The sequence below is a fragment of the Crinia signifera genome, chromosome 6, assembly GCF_055691185.1.
Source record: "Crinia signifera chromosome 6, ASM5569118v1, whole genome shotgun sequence".
NCBI classification, from domain to species: Eukaryota; Metazoa; Chordata; class Amphibia; order Anura; family Myobatrachidae; genus Crinia; species Crinia signifera.
The window spans coordinates 85,345,301-85,368,829 of NC_139222.1; the positions used below are offsets into that span (position 1 = coordinate 85,345,301).

The 23,529-nt window shown below is 45.5% G+C and overlaps 1 protein-coding gene across 2 annotated transcripts in view; it reads right to left on the reverse strand.

Moving 5' to 3' along the window:
• Nucleotides 1-23,529, reverse strand: part of MMRN2 (multimerin 2) — a 45,172-nt gene that overhangs the window by 11,808 nt on the left and 9,835 nt on the right. For both annotated transcript variants that reach the window (XM_083146356.1, XM_083146355.1), the window contains exons 2-5: nt 10,584-10,706; nt 7,027-7,133; nt 3,407-3,481; nt 2,128-2,283 (exon numbers count right to left, since the gene is read on the reverse strand). In XM_083146356.1, the coding sequence (XP_083002482.1) occupies nt 2,128-2,283; nt 3,407-3,481; nt 7,027-7,133; nt 10,584-10,706 (461 nt within the window). The remainder of the gene's footprint in view (nt 1-2,127; nt 2,284-3,406; nt 3,482-7,026; nt 7,134-10,583; nt 10,707-23,529) is intronic.

Genomic DNA, 23,529 nt, shown 5'->3' on the forward strand with positions numbered 1-23,529 from the left:
CAAAATCGGCTAGTTTTGATGTCCCCTCAGATCCGATGCGCGGTCCCGTGCACATCGGATCTGCGTCGGGTGGTCGGACCTGCTGCACGTCCGACCACCCGACTTGGGACCTAGTGGGGCGGGGCGGCGCGGCGGTGGAGGGAGCAGGGGGGGCTGGGGACGCTGCGGGGGACACAGGCGGCATAGAGCCGGGCAGGGGGAGCCGGCCGGGAGCTGTCAGTAATGAATAAAAAAAAAAAAAGCCCATACAATGAATGGGCGGCCTGTGATTGGCTGAGCGCTCTCTCAGCCAGTCAGCAATTGGCTGAGAGAGCGCTCAGCAGCCAATCACAGGCTGCCCATTCATTGTATGGGCTTTTTTTTTTTATTCATTACTGACAGCTCCCGGCCGGCTCCCCCTGCCCGGCTCTTTGCCGCCTGTGTCCCCCGCAGCGTCCCCAGCCCCCCCTGCTCCCTCTCCCGCCTCGCACAGACGCTGTCCCCCGCAGCGTCCCCAGCAGCGGGGGACACAGACGTGTCCCCCGCAGCGTCCCCAGCCCCCCCTGCTGCCTCTACCCCCTCGCACCGACGCTGTCCCCCGCAGCGTCCCCAGCAGCGGGGGACACAGACGTGTCCCCCGCCCCCCTGCTCCCACCTCTGTAGCCCCCCCCCCCTGCTCCCCGGGTTTTTTACATGTGATAAATCGAGACGATTTATCACATGTAAAAAATGGCACATCAAGTGCCAATCTAATCAAGCTCCCCCGGGGAGCAGCCGGGGAAGCTCAGGGGGAAGTCGGGGGCGACTTGTCCTAAGGACAAGTCGCCCTAGTGTATGGGGGCCTTTAAAGTACTAAATCAGTGACTGTGTAATAAGCCTTGGAGAGAGATAAAGTACCAACCAGCCAGCTTCTAACTGCCATGTTACAGGCTGGGTTTGAAAAATGCCAGTTAGGAGACCATTTACCAATGAGTTTTATCATACATAACTAGTTTTAAAACTTGTTGCCTATGATAAATGGTGCTCCAGCCAATCAGCTCCCAACTGTTCCAACTTATGTTTGATAGCTGATTGGCTGGAGTGCCATTTATTATGTTTTCTAATTTCAAACGAGTTTTAACACTTGTTCAAAAATAGGCCCCCTAGTTGGTTGGTACATTATCTCCATCTACTTTATCTTTCCCTCCTAACTTTTGCTGGTTGGGACAAACTCTGAAATTAGGTGTCGTGGCTAGGGGGCATGGCCCACAATCACAGTACTTCTTGCAAGACCATGGCCATTTTTCACAGCTGTGGGGGCATGCTCAGCAATCTGGGATTTTCCCCTGTCTTTCTCTCCCGGTGTATAGCTACTGTGTGCATCACAAAGCATCTATACATAACTTGTTTGCTAAGCAGAGCAGTGAGTGTCCCCCCCTTAATCCGCCTCTGCCCATAACATCTTACATTTCATGTTAGAACATTGACCCTGCACTCAGGGGTAACTTTACTAAGATAGGAGTTTGATTGAAGATGGGATTTTGCCAATAGCAGCCAATCAGAATCTACTTATTTATTTTGCACCTTCTAGAAGATAATGGATAGAATCTGATCTTTAATAGAACTCCCATCTTAGTAACTTTACTCCTCAATGCCTGAAGCTTCATACCTATGAAGCTGCACCTCTGTGGTGTGTGTGTGTGTGTGTGTGTGTTTGTGTAAACTTTATATTATAATGATATTAAAAGTCACCACTCTGACTTGTTTAAAAGAGTGATGCAGTTCAAGTGTCAAGGAATGCCTCCGTGCAGAGGCGTCACTAGCTTCTATGACACCCGGTGCGTCGGAGGCATGGCCTCACTGGGAGTGGTGTTGCCTTGCATTTTAACACCCGTTTTTGTCACACCGGGGGTCCAGGTGATGCAGGTTGCCCCTGGTGACAGTGTAGACTGTAATCTCCTACATTATAATAGGAGCCAGGTGCTGCACGTAATGTTACTCCTGTCCACGGCATGATATACCCGGGGCGGCTCGCTCTCCCTTTGTGACGTTACTGCCCATGAGATTTCTAACATACTTTTTACTCCCGCTTCTGGGCATATTATCCCATATATGTCTTCTCCTTCATAAAACATATATATGTTCTTGTTACAATTCCAGCAACAGTACCTGATTGATTGAGGCTCTCATTTAATTCAATGCTGCCGTTGTTGCCAAAAGCATTCTGTAAGTCCAAAAGATGGCCAGAAGCCTGATGAATGTCATTCTGTATATCTTCCAGTAAGACTTCTTGGCTTTCAACTGCTTTAATAATTTCAGTCACCTCTTAAAAATGCCAAAAGAAGACCATTATACATGGGCAACGATGTATAATGCATACAGTAGATTGTAACATTGTGTAAATTGTAATTTGTATACAAAGAAAGATCTATAACCTAACAAGTTTAAATGCAATTATATTCTTCATTTCAGCAAATGCAACATATAACAGTGGGATGTTTTTTTTATTTTGTTAAATAGCTCCTTAAAAAGAAAAATCACAATACATACATAATAAATATAAACTTGGATCACATCATGTTTTTCAGAAAAGGTAAAAACACTATTTACTGAATGAACAATGTATCAACTACAACTATAAAATTAGTAGCTTGCATATTAATTAATTGGACCCTAAGGAAGTATAGTTGACATCAAATATAGGGCCAGATGCACTTAGCTTCAACAGTGATAGAATGGAGAGTGATAAACAGCCATCCAATCAGCTCCTGCTTGACATTTTTCAAACACAGTCTGTGACATGGCAGGTAGGAGCTGATTGGCTGGTTGTTTATGACTCTCCATTTATCACTTTTGAAGCTTAGTGCATGTGGCCCATAATCGTATACATTTTCTACCCGTGTGCTAGTATCTGCTGTTATACACATTTTAATGGACAGGTTTAGTCTTCCATATCCAACATGCTTGGATCCAGGTGCATTTCTGATTTATGGGATTTCCCCATATTTTGGAATATTTGCATATCCATATCCATCTCCGCATAAAGGGACCCCTAATGGGCAGAGCTGTATCGGTCACCTGTTGGGGTTTGAGTAGAGTTCCACATAGCTTACCCAGCAGCTGCGGGGAATCAAGATTATGCCAGAGTCGGTCCGGCAGTGTCACCAGACACCCTGAGGACTAAGGGGTTCCTTGCTGCCTCTGTCACCCTATTTCCATCACCCACTGTTTTTCCCTGTCAGAATCTGCCTCCCTTTCCCTCTTCCTATCACCACCCGCCTCTCCCTGTCACCCACTGCTGTGTTGCATGTTGTGAACTTGGGTTGGGGTGGAGGAGAGGGGCCCAAATTATATTATTGCACCTGGGGTCACCATCCACAAATTCTGCCACTGTACTGGGAAATGCTTTCTGAATGATATTCAACGACCTATGATTGTGTGACTTTACCTGTGCTCTGAGTGGGTTCTTCTTTTTTCTGAGAACTTGACGAATGTTCCAGAGGAATGTGAATAGCATTGGGATCTACAGCAAACAACATGATACCGGTCAATTTAATAATGTTTATTAGTTCATTATCCATAAATCCTAATTATGTCCAGAAAAAAGAACCTGCATTAAACTACTAATATGACGAGTGTCAAATTATCCTCACAGGAGACAAAAAATAGCTTCATTACCCCCAAACATGGCTGTCAATTATCGTTGTGTCCCCTGCTTATTATAGCTGCCTAATATAATCTTTTCGGAAGAAAGTATTTAGTGCAATATTAAATCTGATTATGTTTTTGCCATCAACATCTAATATGGTGGAATAAAGGAGTTAAAGCAGTGGTTCCCAAACTGTGTGCTGTGGCTCCCTGGGGTGCCTCGGGACACTTGCAGGGGTGCCCTGGGTTGGTGGTTCAGGACCAATTCAAATTAAACCAGTGCTGGTGGCTGCCAATCATAAAATGTGTAAAAACAAAAGCACATCCTGTCCTTTACCCCATAACTGACCCTAAGAATCGCATATAAACCCAATCTACTTAGTGTTATATTTATTCGGCTTTTTTTTTTGGCCCAGGGATGCCGTGAAAACATTCTGATACTCTAGGGTGCCGTGATTCAAAAAAGATTGGGATCCCCTGAGTTAAAGAGTAAATGATAATTTCCTGTGCTGATAATTTATCAGCAGTGATCTACCCCTGGACATCAGGAAGGGTGCATGTCTTCATGTTAATTGCGTTAATTGCAGTTTGCTATTAAACTTTGACATCCAATATGTATAATTAAGGACAATGGACCTTATTCCGGTGGATTTACAAGGCTGCAAATCAACCAGAATACCAGACCACCAGACGCCTCCCTGCGAATGCCGATACGCACTCCCGCCCTTCACACGACGCGTTCGTACGCCGAGCTGCGAATGGATGTTTAACATTTACATACATTCGCAAGCTGTGGGGGAACACCCAAATCATTCGATGGTCGCCAACCATCAAATGATGTGGAAGGCACACGCACATCTAAGGGTAACCGTAGATGTGCTTGGGCATTCAGAAGGAAGTGGGTGGGCAGCTGACATCCGGTGATGTCAGCTGCCCAACCCCAGGTGATTTCCATGGGAACACCCAGCATTTTCATGGGAACTATCCGCTGCCATCCCGCGCCCCCCGGCCGCAGCCTTGGTTGCGTGCATCCAGTGAACAGTCTAATCGCCGTGGCCGCATGTACCCGGCGTAGGCACATGCGCAGATATTATTTATTTATTACCAGTTTCTTATATAGCGTAGACATATTCCGCAGCGCTTTACAGAGATTATTTGAACATTCACATCAGTCCCTGCCCCAGTAGAGTTTACAATCTATATTCCCTAGCACATGTACGCAAACACAGACATGTGTTGGGAGCCAATTAGTCTACCAGTATATTTTTGGATTGTAGGAGGAAACCGGAGTACCCGGAGGAAACCCACGTAAGTACGGGGAGAACATACAAATGCTGTGCATGCGCATACACAAAACATCAGTCCCCCGTGCGAATGTATGGTACTTGCGAACGGACCAGAATAACCCCCAATATGTATATCTAATACTGGGCATACTCGATCTGATAAAAAGTCTGTCAGACAAGGGTTTATCTAGACTTTTTGTTTAGGGAGGGTAGTTTAACAATTAATCCTAAATCTCAGCACAGTAGCCACTGCCCAGGTGTCTCATCAGCAGCTCGGCAATTAATAAACCTAGACTGTAGCAGACAGCACAATCAATGTAAATTCTTTTAATCTGGTAAAGCTGCCATACAGGGAATAAAAAACAGCAGCGTACAGTGATCACAGCTCACAATGCTAGTGGGGGTGATCACCCCAATCGCCCCCCACCAGGATGAGCCCATGCTGTCAGACCAACAGATATTTTATCTGACTGCCTGTAATGTAGCAGATAACATGGCCATACACTGTGAGGTATACCAGGGTCGTCTTTCCCATTGGGCACGATGGGCACTTGCCCAGGGGCCCTAGGACCTAGGGGCCCAACCCAATGGGAAAGACAGTGGGGATCCGGGTGGTGGGGTCCGGGTGCATACCTTTGTAATTGCCTTTTTTGACAGTGTAGTTTACTACACTGCTGGCTGCTCTTCCAGTAGCGTGAGCCATGAGGGGGAGTGGCCGGCCAAGACTACAGCTCCCAATGTGCCCTGCACTCAGCGACGCTCACTGCACTCACCGCAGGCATAGTGCATATGGCCGGGGGCCGGGGACTACCTCTGTGCTGGACTGCTGGGGGAAACAAAGGTAGGCGGCAGCACTCAGCATGTGGGATGTGGGGGTTCTACTGGTAAACTATTTCACAAGGGAGGGGGGTGTCCTGGCAAACTATTTCACGGGGGGAGAGGCGATGGAGGCAGGGCTCCCAGCAAACTAATTCACAGTAGGGGGGCCCAACGAATCAGGTTGCCCGGGGGCCCTCACTAATGTTAAGACGGCCCTGAGGTATACCACAGTGCACATGGAAACAATATCTGGGTTCCTACCCTGGAGAGGAGACATTTAAAGGTGCAGAGTAAATGTCTGACAGTTAGAAATGGCAATGCATAAGTTGCCCAAGGTGACCGTCCTGCAACTTCAAACACATAGACTATTCGCGTGTACAGCAGATTGATATTTTGAGATTGGTTATGTACAGTAAACACACAATTATCTGGATGATCCATCAGTATCAGGCCGATCGCCCAAATCATTTTATAATGTATGCCCAGCATAAGGACAGTAGTTATTAACCACAGCCTTCAAGTTTTCCCAGCAGGTCATGTTTATCTGTCTTTGGAAGCGGGTGGGGTAATGACTGACCCAGCAAAATAAACTAAAGGAGGGTACACACTATGTAATTTGTGATAATGATATACACAATAGCGATATCATTAACATTATCATCATGCATATCATTCAGTGTGTATGTACCCACTATATTGTTAACAATGTTCACTCCAATCGTCTGCCGATATAATCAGTGACTGCATGTTTTGCAGGGGCCCAGGTAAACTGATCTGAACTCAGGTCACTGAACAATATAGTTAATGATATCATTCAGTGTTTAACCCATAGATCGTTCCTTTTGTGGCATGTTATCATTACCTTATTGGTGGTGCCACATATTCTATAGTGTGTACAGGGCATAAGATCCCTGTGCATGATTAAAGAAATCCAAAAAACATGGCCTGTTGGAGGTTCTTGAGGACTAGTAGCGAGAACCCCTGTTTTAGAGCATAAAAGTTCATCTATCAAATGATGCAGAATTGAAATAAAGCCTGTACAGTAGCAGAACAAACATGTATTATTATTTGTTTATTAGCAGTTTCTTATATAGCGCACACATATTCCGCAGCGCTTTACAGAGTATAGTTGAACATTCACATCAGTCCCTGCCCCAGTGGAGTTTACAATCTATATTGCCTACCACATGTACACACACACGCACACACACACAGCCATTCTAGGGTTAATTTGTTGGGAGCCAATTAGCCTATGTATTGATATTTAATTGGTATAACTTTAGTTTTGTTCTATCATTTATCATCCTGTTCTTACCAGCATATTCACAATTGGAGCCAGTATACCCAGGACAGCATTTCCATTCCAAATTGGTTACAAATTTCCTCTTTACCTCATATATTGGTTTCTGCGCAAGTCGGTACCTAAAATAAATTGAAAGCACAGTTATGTATTGTAGCTATAGTCTCTAACAAGATCTAGAACAATGGGCCTGATTCAGAGTTGATCGCAAATAAGAAATCTTTATCAAATGTGAAAAACCATGTGTACTGCAGGTGGGGCAGATTCTATGGGCTGCTTCAGCAACAGCCCATAGAGGGAATATTGGTCATCATGCAGTGCAGCAACACAGCACATGCTGGAGTGTGCTGCACTGCAGAGAGGCTCAGGGCCGGTGTAAGGCTTCTCAGCCTCTAGTCAAATCTTCAACCTACTGCCCTCCCCCATAATGCCACCAATAACCATTTTACAAGCCTTTAAGGCATACTTGCCTAACATTCCAGAATGGCAGGGAGACTCCCAAAAATTTGGTGGTCCTCCAAGCCCCACGGGAAGGTGGGCAAGTCCCCTGCTTTCCATGGAGGCCCCCAGCATCCTATCCTTTGCCATCCACAACAGAGTACAAGAAAAAGAGGACAGTAAAGTAGGGAAGTATGCCTCAAGGGAAAGTATGTATGTGAGGTCCAGGGGCGTAGGGAGGGCGGAGCCGGTGGAGCACAAGCTCCAGGCGCCGAGAGATCAAAAGGCGCCGGAGCCGTGCAGCCTGCTCCCCCTTCCCTCCCCCTCCTGCTCTCTGCTCTTCACTGTAAGCTGTGGGCGTATGTTGCTGGCCGCCATCCACTCGCCTGTCAGCACTGCAACTGGCTCCAGCATGTTAGTTGCGGTCATGCAGGGCGCCGCCGTATTGGAGCCTGGAGCCAGCCTGCCCGTGCTCTGTGTGTACTGTGCGGCGCCGTCATCTGAGGTCAGATGCCAGCCTCGCACATCGTGCAGAGAGCCACTCGGCAGCGACTTCTCTGCCCACCCGCAGCCCTGCTTCCTTGCCTGTAAGGCACAGAGAGCGCACCCACTGGAACCAGTGTGTGAGGAGCCAGAGGCCCAGCGGTGCCTCTACACAGGCAGGGATACAGGCGACCTGGTTGTGGAGGCCTGAAGGTAGCAGTGATAAGGAGCTTACTGTGGAGTGGGAAGCCTGGCAGCGGTGGTGGGCAGGGGAGCAGGTCTCCTTGGGTGGCACTGCTTATGAGACCCGGCACTGAAGTTACTGTCACAGCCTGGCTCTCCCTCTCTCATCTCTCCCTCCCTCTCTCCCTAGCAATCCCTGCTCTCTCCCTTGCTTCCACACCCTCCCTCAATCTCCTGTGCTCCCTCCTCCTCTCCCCAGTGTACCCCTGTGGCTTTTCTCCCTCTCGTGCTCGCCTACCCCTTCCCTCTTTCCTTTGCTCTTTTAATCCCTCCCATGCTGCTCTTTCCTCTTTCCCCATCCTGTGCTCCTACATCCCTTCCCTTTCTCCTATTTGCTTCCTCCTTCTCCATTATCTGCTCCCTCTCCCTCTATCCCCTGCATTCCTTTGCGCTCTCCTCATTTTCACCCTCCAATGCTTCCCAACCGCTCCCTCTTTCCCCTGCTCTTTCTCTCTGTTACCTCTCAAACCTCTCTCACATGTATCTCACCTACAGAACATCTAGCGGCGAGTCGTGTAGTAGGAGGCACAGTGGCGAGATGTGGAGAGGGAGAGCAAGAAAGTAGGTCTCATCAGGAGGCACTGATGAAGAGACTCGATACTGAAGGTGCACAGCCCTTACTGTAGGTGGACAGGGGCCAGAACACAGTACCCTGTGGTGTGGGGGGGGGGGGGGGGGTAAATAGGAATTAAAAGATACCTGTCACAGCCTGACTCTCCCTATCTCATCTTTCTCTACTGTGCTCCCCCTCTCCTCTTTTTCTCCCTCCCACGCTCCCTTACCTCATCCATCTATTCCCTGACCCATATCTCTCCTCTTTCTCCCTCCAATTCTCCACATCTCTGTCCCCACATTTCCCCATGTCTCTTTATTCACTCTCTCTCCCTGACACGTTCTTAATCCCTGTCTCTCCCTGACACTCTTAATTTATCTTGATACACTCTTTATTTCATTCTCCCTGACATTCTCTCATGTGCCTGCTTCCACTCCTCCCTTTCTCCCTTGCAGTTTATCTCCTCATTTTCTCTCTCCCTTGCTTCTTCGCCTCTCTTGCTCCTCTGTCATTTTTACTCATTCCCTCTTTTTCCATGAAGCACTCTCTCCTTACCACTCCTCGCTTCTCTCTTTTTCTCTCTTTGTTGCTCACTCTTTCTTCTTCCCCCTAAGTGGCATAGTGACAATGGTAGGGGGGGGGGGGGGCTTTCAATATTTTGCTATGGGGCCCACATAGATGTAGGTATGCTCCTGGCCCGCACCCTTGCCTGCAAGGCACAGAGAGAGTCCACCCGCCAGCCTGCCTGTATTTTAGCAGGTATGTTTAGAAATAAATCAGGCACAACTTAAACTTGTCGGTACTTATGTATTATCTGGGCTCCCATGTTAAATGCACCCCATTTTTTCATACCCCTACTATCCAACTACGCATGGAGTTGAATTTATATAGTGTGGCGAGCGCAGCGAGCCACCGTGCCCGAAGCGTGGCGAGGGGACGCGGTCTCATAAGAAAAACGGGAGCCCAGATATTACATAAGTACCAACTTGTCCCCTGTCAGATAAAATGTTACACCCTGACCCTAAGAGAATTTTGGTCTTTAGATCAACACTTTTGCTCTGTTCCAACTGGGGTGCAGAAGCAGCATTGATGGCAAGTGCCTATTGGCTAGCGTTCCAGCGGGAGACTTAATTGAAATTAGCGGCAGACAAAGCAGCTCAGCCGGGCAGAGAGGGAAGTGGGGGCTGCAGTCCCCCTGGTAACAAGCTTTTTAGTTCCCCTTGGCAACAAGCTATTTCAGTCCCCCTTGGCAACAAACTATTTTAGTCCCCCTTGGCATCGAGCATGAAGCCCCTTGGCATCGAGCATGAAGCCCCTGGCATTGAGCATTAAGTGCCTAGCAATGAGCATGTAGGTAAGTGGCACCTATGTGTCAGATGTGTAATGGGCATTACGGTTTGTCATATAGCATGTAATGGGCATTACAGTGTGTTATATAGTATGTAATGGGCATTATGGTTTGTTATATAGTATGTCATGGGCATCATGTGTGGCCTTATGTGTAATTGGCATTACGGCGTGTGGCTGTATGTGTAACAGGTATTACAACGTTTGCTAAAATGTGCAATGGTCACTACGGTGTGATTACGGTGTCACTACGGTGTGGTATAATGTTAGGCTGTGCCCCCTTTTTGCCACGCAAGAGCTCTGCCTACTACAAATCAGGGGGGGGGGGGGACACACATGCTTTTGCTCCGGGCACCGTGGCACCTAGCTACACCACTGGTGAAGTCTAGAAGTTCCACCATGTAAGGATGCAATTATTTGCCACACTAGAGAAATGACAGAAACGAATAATTGCATGGTCTACCGTACAATCGCTTTAGTAATGTATTGTAAATGTTTGCATACTTACATCGTTTTTTCACAATCAGGTGTCCCAAAGGGACATGGCTGCTGAGACCTTACCACATATTTTTCGGTTTTGCAAAAATCCACATAGGTCACTATTTTACTGCGCACAACAGAACACCATGTTCTAGACAGAAAAAAGGAACCAAAAAAGATAAACATGTTATTTATTTTAAAGCAAATGATTATTTGTGCATATGAAACAGTTTTTATGTTGCATCATTAACCATGTTTGGATTAACCCCTCCCCCTTTCAGGATCAATGAAAAGCACTAAACACATGTCTTATATAGCAAGTAACACCACGTACAGTGAGCCCAGACATCTTGGTACATTAGCTTGAAGGGTCTTATTGAGTCAGGAGGGCTACATTGTTTCCTGTGAGTTTGATTTGTTACATTCAGCATTACAGCTCTAATTGATGGCATATTGTAAATGGTTTAAATGCATATTTCTGGTATATGTGGACTGCCTCAACGCTCCCAGGTAGCTCTTAATTTGCATTATATAATATGACATCTTAAACATTTTAGTGCACCAACCATACATGTTATTATTATGCATTTTTTTTTCTTGTTGTTTGTGTACTTTTTTGTTATTTGTTTGTATTTGTATTTTGGCTGCGCTCACTGCACGTGGTGTTGCATGCTAACTTGCTATAGAAAAAGAAAACTGCTTCAAGACTTGTTTATGAAAGGACATGTAATTCACATAGAATGTATATATCACTATTTTCCCATTAACTGTCATTCCGAAACTTGCCTGATCAAGGAACAATGTAAGGAAATGAGCGCTATTTACAGATCATTGTATGTTGATGATTGCATTAATTATTCTTCACTGTTCACAGCAGATTAAAACATACTGTGAACTCAAGGTCACACTATCTTCATTAAAACTGGTGTGTGTGACAATTCCCACACCCCAAAAAAAATTGTCTTTTTCCTAAAAATGTCACAGTACAGTTTCTGTATATGAAAGTGTATACAATTCAGAGGAAATGTAGTGGATAACAATTTAATATAAATATATATTTTTAAATACATCATGGCTGTTACTATTCAGACTATAGACTTAGTGGCTAGTGCCGTAACTAGGTGTGGGTGAGCAGTGCACTGCACCGTGCGCAGACACTCTGTGGGCATGCCCAGAGCCAGATTAAAGGGGGAGGGGGTATAGGGTATAAATACCCTTGGGTCCCCTATATGAAAGGGCCACCTTGTCTGAAAGCTGTCCCCAGCAATACCATCCCTCCTGCCACCGTCACAGACTATTAACTGCTGATCTGTATTATCACTGTGCTGAGCTCCCCCCCCCCCCCCCCATCTGGCTCATAGTCATTTGTTAGGGGCCCCTCTTGTCTTAAGTACCCCGGGTCCCATGGAGCCCTAATCTGGCTCTGGGCATACCTTTGCCCGTGCTTTTGACTTGCAGGATGTATGTATATGCATCCTGCAACCAGTAGCAGGGCAGTAGTGCCCCTATAGTGGCCCTGACTACAGAAACCGTAGTAGTTTCCAGATGCTGGCGACCCCGCCTCCCATATGTGATGTCACATGTAAAGGAGGCAGGGCCAGCATAGGGTGCCAGGATCGCTTGTTACAACACTGTTAGTGGAATAGCCAGGAGAGGAGCCACATAACAAATTATACAGGCCTTATGGGTATGGCTTAGGGCAACCTGTGTGTTCCTATCTCTGACTTCCACCATGTCCATTGCACCTCCTCTTCCTCTCTGTGGCTTTCCAAGTTTGGTCCATCAGCCATCAGGGACAACATGTGTAGAAAATCCATGTTGCGTTTGCTTTCATTTCTCATTTTTAAAATTTAAATGAATCATAGATTTACACTGAATATATATATATATATATATATATATATATATATATATAATGAAGTACAACTGTATAGGATACAAGGGCATTATTGTCATTTCTATTATTTGATAACATGTATACATACAGTACATAAAGGGTAGCGGACCAGTACGCATTTTTTAAATATATATTTGATTAAAAAGCAATCTAGAGTTCTATTTTTATCCCACAAGAGGATATGAGGACACGGAAGATGCATTTGTTCTGGCATACACAGAATAAAAGCATTGCACTTGATTTTATGCTTGGAAAAATGACATCTGGAAAAATTCATTTGCAGATGACGGCAGCACTATGAAGAGATTAAGAGATGTAGGTTGGCATTTATACAACTGTGCATGCACGCTATGTATAGTGTGACAGCCAAACAGTAGCTGGTTACAAAAAGACCCTGGGCTAGATGTATTAAGCTTCAAAAGTGATAAAATGGAGAGTGATAAACAACCAACCAATCAGCTCCTGTCTGACATTTTTCAAACACAGCCTGTGACATGGCAGGTAGGAGCTGATTGGCTGGCTGTCCATTGTGTCACTTTTGAAGCTTAGTGCATCTGGCCCTGTATATGTTGTAGTTAGAAACAGGGTGGGCAGTATGAATGCAGGACCAGCAGCGCAGTGCAGGTTTTCATGCCTCATTTGCAGCTGTACAGCAGGATCTACATTTATTTTTTCCAGTGATGTTTCCTACGTTATCGCTGCAGGAAGGGTGTATTATTCCATTAATTCAAAGTACAATTATCTCCCGAAGCTTTCCTGATTGCACGTCTTTCTATAAGCTCTCTGAATGATGGTTGTTAGCATCTGCATTGCACATCTTCTGGGTACAGATAATGTTAATTTACCGGCTAATAGGACAAATCTGCAGGATAGCATTGCTGGTCATATCTGCGGGATATCATTGCTGGTCAGATCTGCGGGATATCATTGCTGGTCTTATCTGCGGGATATCATTGCTGGTCATATCTGCGAGATATCATTGCTGGTCATATCTGTGGGATAGCATTGCTGGTCATATCTGTGGGATATCATTGCTGGTCATATCTGCGGGATATCATTGCTGGTAATATCTGTGGGATATCATTGCTGGTCATATCCGCAGGATATTATTGCTGGTTCAAGGCTAATATGCAGATTCATACATGCTAGACTAATATTAATAGTCATGTACTAATATATCTGATGCCAATATTAATGGACAGATCAATATCAGGTGTTTAAACATATTATACCTTCTATTTAGTTTAGGGATGAGCAGGTTCTGATATCCAAGATTGGAGCCTCCCTGAACTTTCCGATCCGAGGCAGAATCTTTTCCTTGGTTTTCCCACCAAACTCGGATTCAGCTGCTGGGTTCTCGCGGGGTTTTGGATCCTATATACTGTAAGACTCTGCCGATTGGCTCCATCTTGACTCCAGCATTGGAGAGGGTAGAGGATGGACCTCTGGCTGTCTGTCTTCAGGTGGACCAGCTGATGTCTTGGGGTGCTGTCCTGTGCTGTACAGTATGTTGCTGCTCTCCTGTCCTGGCCTATGCTATGTGTAGGGGTGCAGTGCAGGGTGGTGCTGTCCTCCTTTGCTGTACTGCGGTGCTGTCCTGTGCGCTGTAAAAATAAAGGGGTACTGCCGTGTGTAGTGTAAAAACAAAGGCTCGCTGTCATGTGTGTGCCGTAGAAATTAGTAATACTCGGTTGCTGTCGTGTGTTGTTGTAAATGGGCCTGTGTGCTGAGTAAATAAAGAAGCACCGTGTGCTGTAAAAATAAAGGGGTGCTGCCCTTTCCTTAAAAATAAAGTAGCACTGCCCTGTGTGCTGAGTAAATAAAGGGGCGCTGTCCTGTGTGTACTGTATAATTAATAATACTGGGTTGCTAACCTGTGGACTGTTGCTGTATAGGGTTGCTGCCCTGTGTGCTGAGTAAAGAAAGAGGTGCTGCCAGAAAGTTTTTCAACTCATGTAACTAATACCCCTATTACACCGCCGCAAAAACCCAGGTTTTTCCCTTGTCGGACCGGGTTAGTGGCGGTGTAAAAGGTGCTAACCCATGTCCCTTTACATGGGACTTCTACCCAGGTCTTGACCAGGGTAGAACACGGGCCGGACCTGGGTAGAAGGCAGTGTAAACGGGTCTGCTGTTTACATCATTGGGGAAGCCCAACCTCCAGACCTCTGTACTCTGCAGACAGCAGCAGAGGCAGGGAGGAGGTTAATGGATGCATGTGTGCGGCATCCATTCACCTCGCGGACGGGGGCTGGGGGGTGCATGGTGGCTGGGGGCGGCCCAGAAGCTTACCTTGGTGCTGGGCTTGCCCCCAACATGGCAGTCCGGAGGGGCTGGGGGAGGGCTGGAGGGGTGCACGGTGGCTGTGGGCAGCCCAGCAGCTTACCTTGGTGCTGGGCTTGCCCCCAGCATGGCGGTCCGGAGGGGCTGGGGGCTTGCATAGTGGCTGGGGGCAGACCAGCAGCTTTCCTTGGTGATGGGCTTGCCCCCAGCGTGGCGGTCCGGAGCCCGGTGCGACAATCGGCAGTCCCGGCGCTTGGAGATGATGTCATCTCCATGCGCTGGCTCAGATCTGCCTCCGCTGGGGGGGCGGGCTCATGCAGGTGAAATTTGTCGGGACAGTCTGCGTGTAAAAGATAACAAATGCTGGGTCACACCCAGGTTGAAGCTGGGTCCCAACATTTTGGTGTTAAAACAATATAAGTAGCACCCATTAATGGTGATAAATTCTTTAATATAAACACATATTTGTCCATTGAGCAAACATACCAAAATTGCACAGTCATGCTCAAAAAGGATAATACGTTGTCCTCCTGGAATTTTGAAAAACAGTGATATCCTATGCATGTCCCAGGTCCAGTGTTGGGAGGTCATGTTTGATATACACAAGAGGAAATGGTTTCCCCAGTAACATATGCAAGCAAAAGTTACAGACACAATACTATAGCATTAATGTAAAGCCAGCTGTAATTATTAAACCACAAAGCTGTGATGTGGAGGTGGGTTACCATTAAGGCATAAGTAAACATAATAAATCATGTTTCACTTAACCAATTGAAACTAGTGTACTGGCACTGAGGTGTGGCCCTGAAAATTGTCATTATTTATCCACACATATCTCAGTTATTTGGAATCAGCTCCTGTCATTTTCAAATACAGCCTGTAAAATTGGCAGTTAGGAGCTGAATGGTTAGTACTTTATTTCTCTCCATTTTTATCACTCTCTGAGGCTTGGTACATCTCCCTCTTAAGCTGGCTACACATTAGAACAATTGGCGATCGGGCTGATTTTCGGGGTGATTACCATTGGTGCCAAGAACTCATATTGAGTGTAAACTCTGTTCAATTATGTAAGGATTTATCATTGCTCCTGTGCAAAGTAAAACAATCACTGGTGTCTTTATTGGCCAAATCGGACCAACATACAGATGTAGCACCGCTCATCCAGCGCCAGGGCTCACCAGAGCACCCCCACTGTCAAGCAGCGCTACATCTGACTGGGACGTGCGTCCCAGTTTCCCGTCGGTGGGGGGACGGGAACCCTGCCCATCTCCGCTTCAGGAAGACAACCAGGGTTAGGGGGGCAGGGAGGTGGGGGACTGCGGCGGGGACCCGGGGGGAACCCCGTTGTAAGGGGATGATGTCTCATGCGCGCGTGTCCCCTTCCGGTGGCGAATCCACCGCCAGCCCCTGCAAAGATGAAAGACACTACATCTGTATCATTCATCTGTATCATCATGACGTTTTTGGAGATTAGTGTGAGATTAGTGCTGTCTACATACCCTGGCAACTTGCTCACTTCACACACAAGTGAATTTCCCCCAGAGCCTGGCAGTAGGAGTTTTTGTCTAGATAACTTTCCAAGATAACGAGCCAAGGAGATTAGTAGATGTGTGTGGGTTTGGTAGGAAAAATTAAATATATAAGACAAGAATGAAGAACAAGCAAGTATGTTTATTGTTATGTCCATGTAACCACAAGTACCCAGATAAGGCCATATAACTTTCACACAAGCCAAAGATGTATTACAAGGAACATCATTTTTTTATGCTGGGCACACACCAGAACAATTTGGCCTCAATTCCCCTCATTTCAATACACTCTCAACAGATTGTATGTAAATTGGGCATGTTTTGGCATGTTTTAGATCTGATTCCGATCTGATGTGCGTCCCCGCTGGTCGTTTGGTCATTTTTGTTATCTTGCCTGCTGCAGTCAGGATTTGAAAACAACCATACAACCATTCAACTGGGTACATATCCAAATTAGATGCAGATCGGGAGCTCCAGCAGATCGTGCGACCATCGTATGGTCATCTCATGATCTGCTCACGATCATGATGGTTCTGGTGTGTACCTAGCTGTCATGAAGCACCCGTCTCTTTTATTCAAAACTTTTTGTGTGTCAAATTATCCGACAACATGTCTGCTGCTGATCTAGATCAGATACATTATATGTCAGGCTGTTGTCCTTTTCACCCAAGACATCTAGAAGGATATTTACAGTTTCATGCAATTTTTCTCGCTGTTTTTAAACCTTAAGACTTAATAGATAGCAGAAAAATCTCTGGTTTACAAAGTGCCAAATTACACATCGCTGTCCCGATTCTTTTCATGATAACAATCCCAAGAGCTGAAAGCGTGAGGCAGGCACTGAGCCAATCTAATCATACAGGAGAATGTTATGGTAAATGGGGATTATCTGCGCACTAAGACAAGTATGGTCGCACTAGCTGCTGCACCAATAATGGGTGACCACCCCGTATTATGGATAATAATATTGGGTATGAGTACAGCGCTCTGTCCCTTATATCTGGAGCCTCAATTAATGATGATGACCCTTTATAGATGTATTAATAAAATGAGTGAGACGTTGCAATTATTGATTAGTTTACTTGCTAAATACAAGTGTATTCCACTAATCTGGATTGGTGATTGTGCTCATAAAATGAAACAAAAAAAAATCAATAAATGAAATCAAGCATTAAAAAATCATGAAAAAAACATGATATGTAGTAATAAGTCAAAAAAGTCCTGCAGGTGCGTCGGTCTGGTTCCCCATTGGGGTGGGTGTCTGTGTGTGTGTGTGTGCGGAAGGGGGGGGGGGTGGCTTTCCCACTATGTAAATGGGCTTATTAGCTGCAGTGAAAGATAAGGGGGGTGTAGGGACAGACTGTAGTGTCCTGCAATTCTGTCAGTCTCTCATGCTTCTTTATTGACTTTGCAATGGATATAATGTACTTAGAAAGGGTTGGGATCGTTTGGTCTACAGCAAATTGGTCAACACCATTATGTCGACATGGGGAAAGGTCCACATGGGTCTTAGTCTACATGGGTTTAGGTCGACAGGTCAATAGGTCGACACAAGCAATAGGTTGACAGTGTCTAGGCCGACAGTCAAAAGGTCGACATGGGGTTTTTCACTGTTTTTTGACCCGAATCTCAACACAGTCGACATGGACACAGTTTCCAATGCACCGCATCCCCTCGCATTACTTGCTTCGCAATGCTTCGGGCACACTAATTTATTCTCCCACCATGCCCTAGTGGATGGTAGGGCATGAAATACCGCCTGTCGGCACATGTCGGCTCAAAAAAAGTGAAGAACCCCATGTCGACCTTTTGACTGTTGACCTAATGACCTATCGACCTAAACCCATGTCAACCTATCTCCACGTCGACCTATCCCCATGTCGACCTAATGGTGTCGACCCAATGCTTGTAGCCCAACTTGCTGTAGACCCAATGGCCGTATCCCCTTAGAAATGTATTATTGGATTAAGCAGTAATTATAAGTAATTTTCTCTGCTTCTTCATAAATACACTGCTACAAGTCTTGTATCCTTAAACTGTTTTTAAATAGGTCAATGTGTGCTTTAACTATTTCATTGACTAAGTAAAGAATCCACCTTCTAAAAGGTGGCAAAATAATGCATTACACACTCTGGGGGAGATTCTCTTACATTCGTTGCGATTCTATCTTTTTATCGCCTCTTTAACGGCACTTTTGCGCGCCGTTACTTTGTACCTCTTCTCCATATTCTCTATACATTTTGTTTCCGCATTGTCTTTGCGGAAACTCATCCCTCCACGATCCCTGTTTTAGGCTCCGGGGATGAGTGGGCATGCGCACTAGCTTCTTCCGCCCTCCTCCTAGCTCGCAGTGAGCTAGTGCGTCTTTCACTTTCTGCCTGGCTTCTCCAAATGCAAACAAATATGTAAAAAAAGTGAAACTTAAACCATAATTTAATAAATAAAAGAAAGAAAAGGCACCACAAACGTCACTGAAAAAAAAAAAAAAAAACTATTTCTTAACTATATTACCACCTCTTCGCAAGCCTTAACAGGCGAATTAGAAAGAGGCTCTGATTATCGCGGCGGGGCTTAGAGAATAAGGTGCGTGCGCCTTTCCTATACAAAGCTATAGGGAGCCAGGCGTGAAGAGAAATGCTGAGGAATGCGGAAGTGCAGGGAGCGCTGTGACTCCGCCGGAGGACAGAGAATATGGGATAGGCACAACGGCACCGTTAAATACAGCTGACCGCAACGATAAAGGTTAGAGAATATCCCCCTATGTCTTCCTGGTGGCGAGAAGTACAGTTATTACCTGATCTCATGGAAAGCCAGTATTAGGCCAGCAAGCTACTTAAAGAAAATGTTATCATATTCTGAAGTGTTTTCCTGTTAAGGCAACACAGCAGTAACATTTCCAAAGGCTTCCATTGTTCTCATTTCCTCTGCTTGCTCTATGACAGGGCATGTCCATTACTGGGTTTGATCCTCTTCCAGGTTTAGCTCAGGCTTTACCATGACCACATTATTAGTTTTAACTCCAACCAAATAAAACAACCAGATAAAGCTTTAAAAAGCACACAGTCCAAACATATGTTCTGTAACACAACTAGTGCACTAGTATGAGGTACTGTACAAAGGCCTTATCCACTAGTCATTTGGCCTGTTTTCTGCAGATACAGATGGATCTGACAAACCGATCTGAAGTAAAAAGGCCAAATCTGAGCTCACTCAGATTAGATATGCCAAAACTAAAGAACCAGAGAGCGCACTGTATTGATCTAATAATAACTTTTATTTAAAAAAAAATAATAATATATATATATATATAACCTAATAACATACACATAAAAATGAATAATAATAATATATAATAAAAATACAATTTATAATTAATTAAATAATTAATAATGGTCAACAGCATCCACTAAGTTATCCAATTAATCTGATGTAGCTTAATTTGGGTGCCTCAAACCCATTGAAATGAATAAAGTTCCAAATAACTTTCAAAGAAATTCCTGAGAGTTTGTATCAATAATGGTGAAAGACAATATATATGTTCTTTCAGAAGCGCACGCAGGGGGGGTTTCTGAGTACCCAGAAACCCCCCCAGGAGTCTAAGGGTCCTAGGCTGAAAACTGAGGGTCCCCTCTTTCCATGGGTACAAGAATTTAAAAAATTGGCCCTTGGGAACTCGAGATATCTGGCTTCAAAGCAGTGGTCCCCATCCAAGCCTGTTATTTGCTCTTCCCAGTCAGATATTTCAGGTTCTGTCTGACTTAGCAGAGCCGGCCCTAGCCTAAATTACGCCCTAGGCAAGATTTTGACTGTTGCCCCCTAGCACCGCCACTAGTTCCGTCTCTGACCCTGCTCCCCTTTCCCAAGATCATCAACCCTTATCATAGCAGTCATCATTTTGGTGCTCCTACCCGCAATATTTTAAATAGAAACAGCGCACCCATTCGGTGCGGAGCCCAAACAGGGGTGTGTTCTTGCTGGGAAGGGGCATGGCCATACAATAGTACCCCCAATTCAAATTATGCCACACAGTAGTGCAACTTTATTCACATTATATCATGCGATGGTGTCCCTTATTCACATTACATCACACAGTAGTACCACTTTACCTTATGTACATTACTCCTCATATTATTCACATTATACTATTAGAAAAAAATCCTGAGAAAATATTGTATTTTAAGCACCTCCATGGCCACACTGCAACCCAGCATAAAGCAGGGTGTGCTGGGCAGAGGAGAAGAGCTGCAGCTGCTGCTGTCACTTAAGGGGACGGGGCCCGGGGCCCTCACTGGGCCCTTCCATCAGACTTTGGCCTGGGTAATTTTTACCCCCTACCCCTTTTTCTTGGCACCCCTGATAATACCACACCGTAATGCCCCTTACACATGACACACCTTATTAATGTCCTTATAACCATAATGCCCCTTACACATTATGCCAACCTTTATTAATGCCCTTCATACACATAATGACACACATAATACCCCTTACAGATATGTCACACATTATTAATGCCCTTATACACATGACACACATTATGCCCCTTACACATATGTCACACATTATTAATGCATTTATACATGACACACATAATGCCCCTTACACATATGCCGAACACTATTGCACAACCAACCCACCCACAGACAGGACTCGCACAGCCGCTAACAGCCTCACTCACACACACAAAATAGGTATGCTGCATATCATCTTAATCAGCAGAAGCTGCTGATGCCCCTAGGCATTCCAAATGCCCTAGGCAATTGCCTAGTTGGCCTATGCCTAAGGCCGGCTCTGTGACTTAGACTTGTTATATTCCAAAAGATGGGATTCTCCTGCTTTGATGGAGACTAGTAGCTTGTCTCTACTGTTCCCAGTACCAGATATATCAGCCTTCCAGTAGCTGGTTACTGCTCCAGCTCCACACACCTGGTATGTAGTTTTATATTCTCATTGGCAGGTTGCTCTGCTCCCTGAACTCTGATCCCCTAGTCCCCAATACCATTTGGTAGGTGGGATTCTGTAGTTTTTAATTACATTAAAATCTAAGAAATCTATTTCTGGGAACTGGAGATATCTGCAGTCAAGCAAGCTGTCCTCCCACCAGAAAATTATGAATAATAAGCCCACTCCACTATACACCCCTCCTCCCTGGAAGTTATGTATCAGGGCCCTTTCATTCAGCCCAATGCTCCCTTCTCCCACCATCTGTGCAGTAAAGGTGTAATAAGTGGAAATTACTGATCCAGGCCCTACATGCTGAGCGGTTGATATAATACCCCCTTCCACCTGGGGGACATCAAAGCTTCCCCTACCGCTGGAGGATTGGTAGGTGCACCAATACATTGCTATGCCCAGGGGTCTACACTGCTGTTGATGCATATGTATATATATATATATATATGTATGTATATATATGTATGTATATATATATATATATTTTTTCTTTTTAATTATTATTATTTATATACATTTGGTCTATCTATAATACTTTAACTGACCCGGCATATACTGGGTCACCTAAGTGTCCATCTCCGTGCTTTGCTCCGCCCCTCTGGAAACCCCCTTTTGAAAATCCTGCGTTTGCCACTGTGTTCTTTGACAAAATAGCCTAAGTGACTAACGGCAATTGAATACAGATCAGATATGCAGATATGAGTCTCAGATCCATCTGACAAAAAAATCTTTAGTGCTGCACCAAAGATCCATCTAATCTGAAGCTGTCAGGGGTCTAGCAAATGTCTGACCAGATGTATCTGAAGCAATGGCGGATTATACATGGAGCGGCCCCCACACACCGCCCCCCACCCCCCTATAAAACTGGCCAGCGTGGGGATCTGGGCAGCGGGGTCTATGCAGTGCTGGGGAGGTTCAGTTCAAGTTCAAGAGAAATCGAAAGGGTTTTGTAGCTTCAGATGTATATGCGTAGTGGATGGGTGGCTTAAGACTACATTTAAGACAGGCATGTCCAAGCTGTGGCCCTCCAACTGTTGTGAAAATACACATCACAGCATGCTTTGCCATATGTTTAGCTTTCCCTAATAGCAAAACTGTGGCAAGGCATGATGGGACTTGTAGTCTCATAACAGCTGGAGGGCCATAGTTTGGACATGCCTGATTTAAGATATTTCCACATAAATGTCATTTCACAAAGTAAAATGGCAAGCAACAATGATAGCACGGGTTCTCATCTCCAGTCTTCAAGTGCCATCAACAGGCCATGTCTGGTGGTTTGCGGTAATCATGCACAGGTGAGTTACTGTCAGTAATTACCCCACAGAATTCCACAAAACTGGAAGTTTTAGAACCACTGCTCTATAGTGCTAAATGTTAAATAGACATTACAAATCCATATTTTTTTTTTCTCCACTTTTTTGGTTCAGCCAGTGGTGGATTAAAATGATCTTGGTGACTTGTTTAATGTTCAAAATTTGCTGCTACATGCACTGCCTTGACCAATGCACCTATCTACACCCACACCGCTCCTAATTGGGGGGGGGGGGGGGGGGGGGGGGTGTTATTCAATCTTTTAAGAAGGACAAGTAGAGAAATTACCTGTAGCAACCAAAGAGGTTATAGCATTTTAATCAACATATTAAATACATCACAGCTAAAATCTGATTGGTTGCCAGGGGAGAGCTACAGTGCTGCTGGGTTCCGTACAGGAGAGATACAGTGCTTCTAGGTTCTGTACAGGAGAGCTACAGTGCTGCTGGGTTCCGTAGAGAAGAGCTACAGTGCTGCTGGGTTCCGTACAGGAGAGCTACAGTGCTGCTGGGTTCCGTACAGGAGAGCTATAGTGCTGCTGGCAGAGGCGGAACCAGCATTGGTGCAGCATGTGCATTGCACCAGGGCCCCTGAAGACTAAGGGGCCCATTGCTGCCCAAACCAGCAATTACTTATTGGGTTGGGGTAGAGGAGGGAACCCAAATTATATTTTTGCACCTGGGCCTGCCATACACAGTTCCACCACTGGCTGCTGGGTTCCGTACAGAAGAGCTACAGTGCTGCTGGGTTCCGTAAAGGAGAGCTACAATGCTGCTGGGTTCCGTACAGAAGAGCTACAGTGCTGCTGGGTCCCGTACAGGAGAGCTACAGTGCTGCTGAATTCTGTACAGGAGAGCTACAGTGCTGCTGGGTTCCGTAGAGAAGAGCTACAGTGCTGCTGGGTCCTGTACAGGAGAGCTACAGTGCTGCCGAATTCTGTACAGGAGAGCTACAGTGCTGCTGGGTTCTGTAGAGAAGAGCTACAGTTCTGCTGGGTTCTG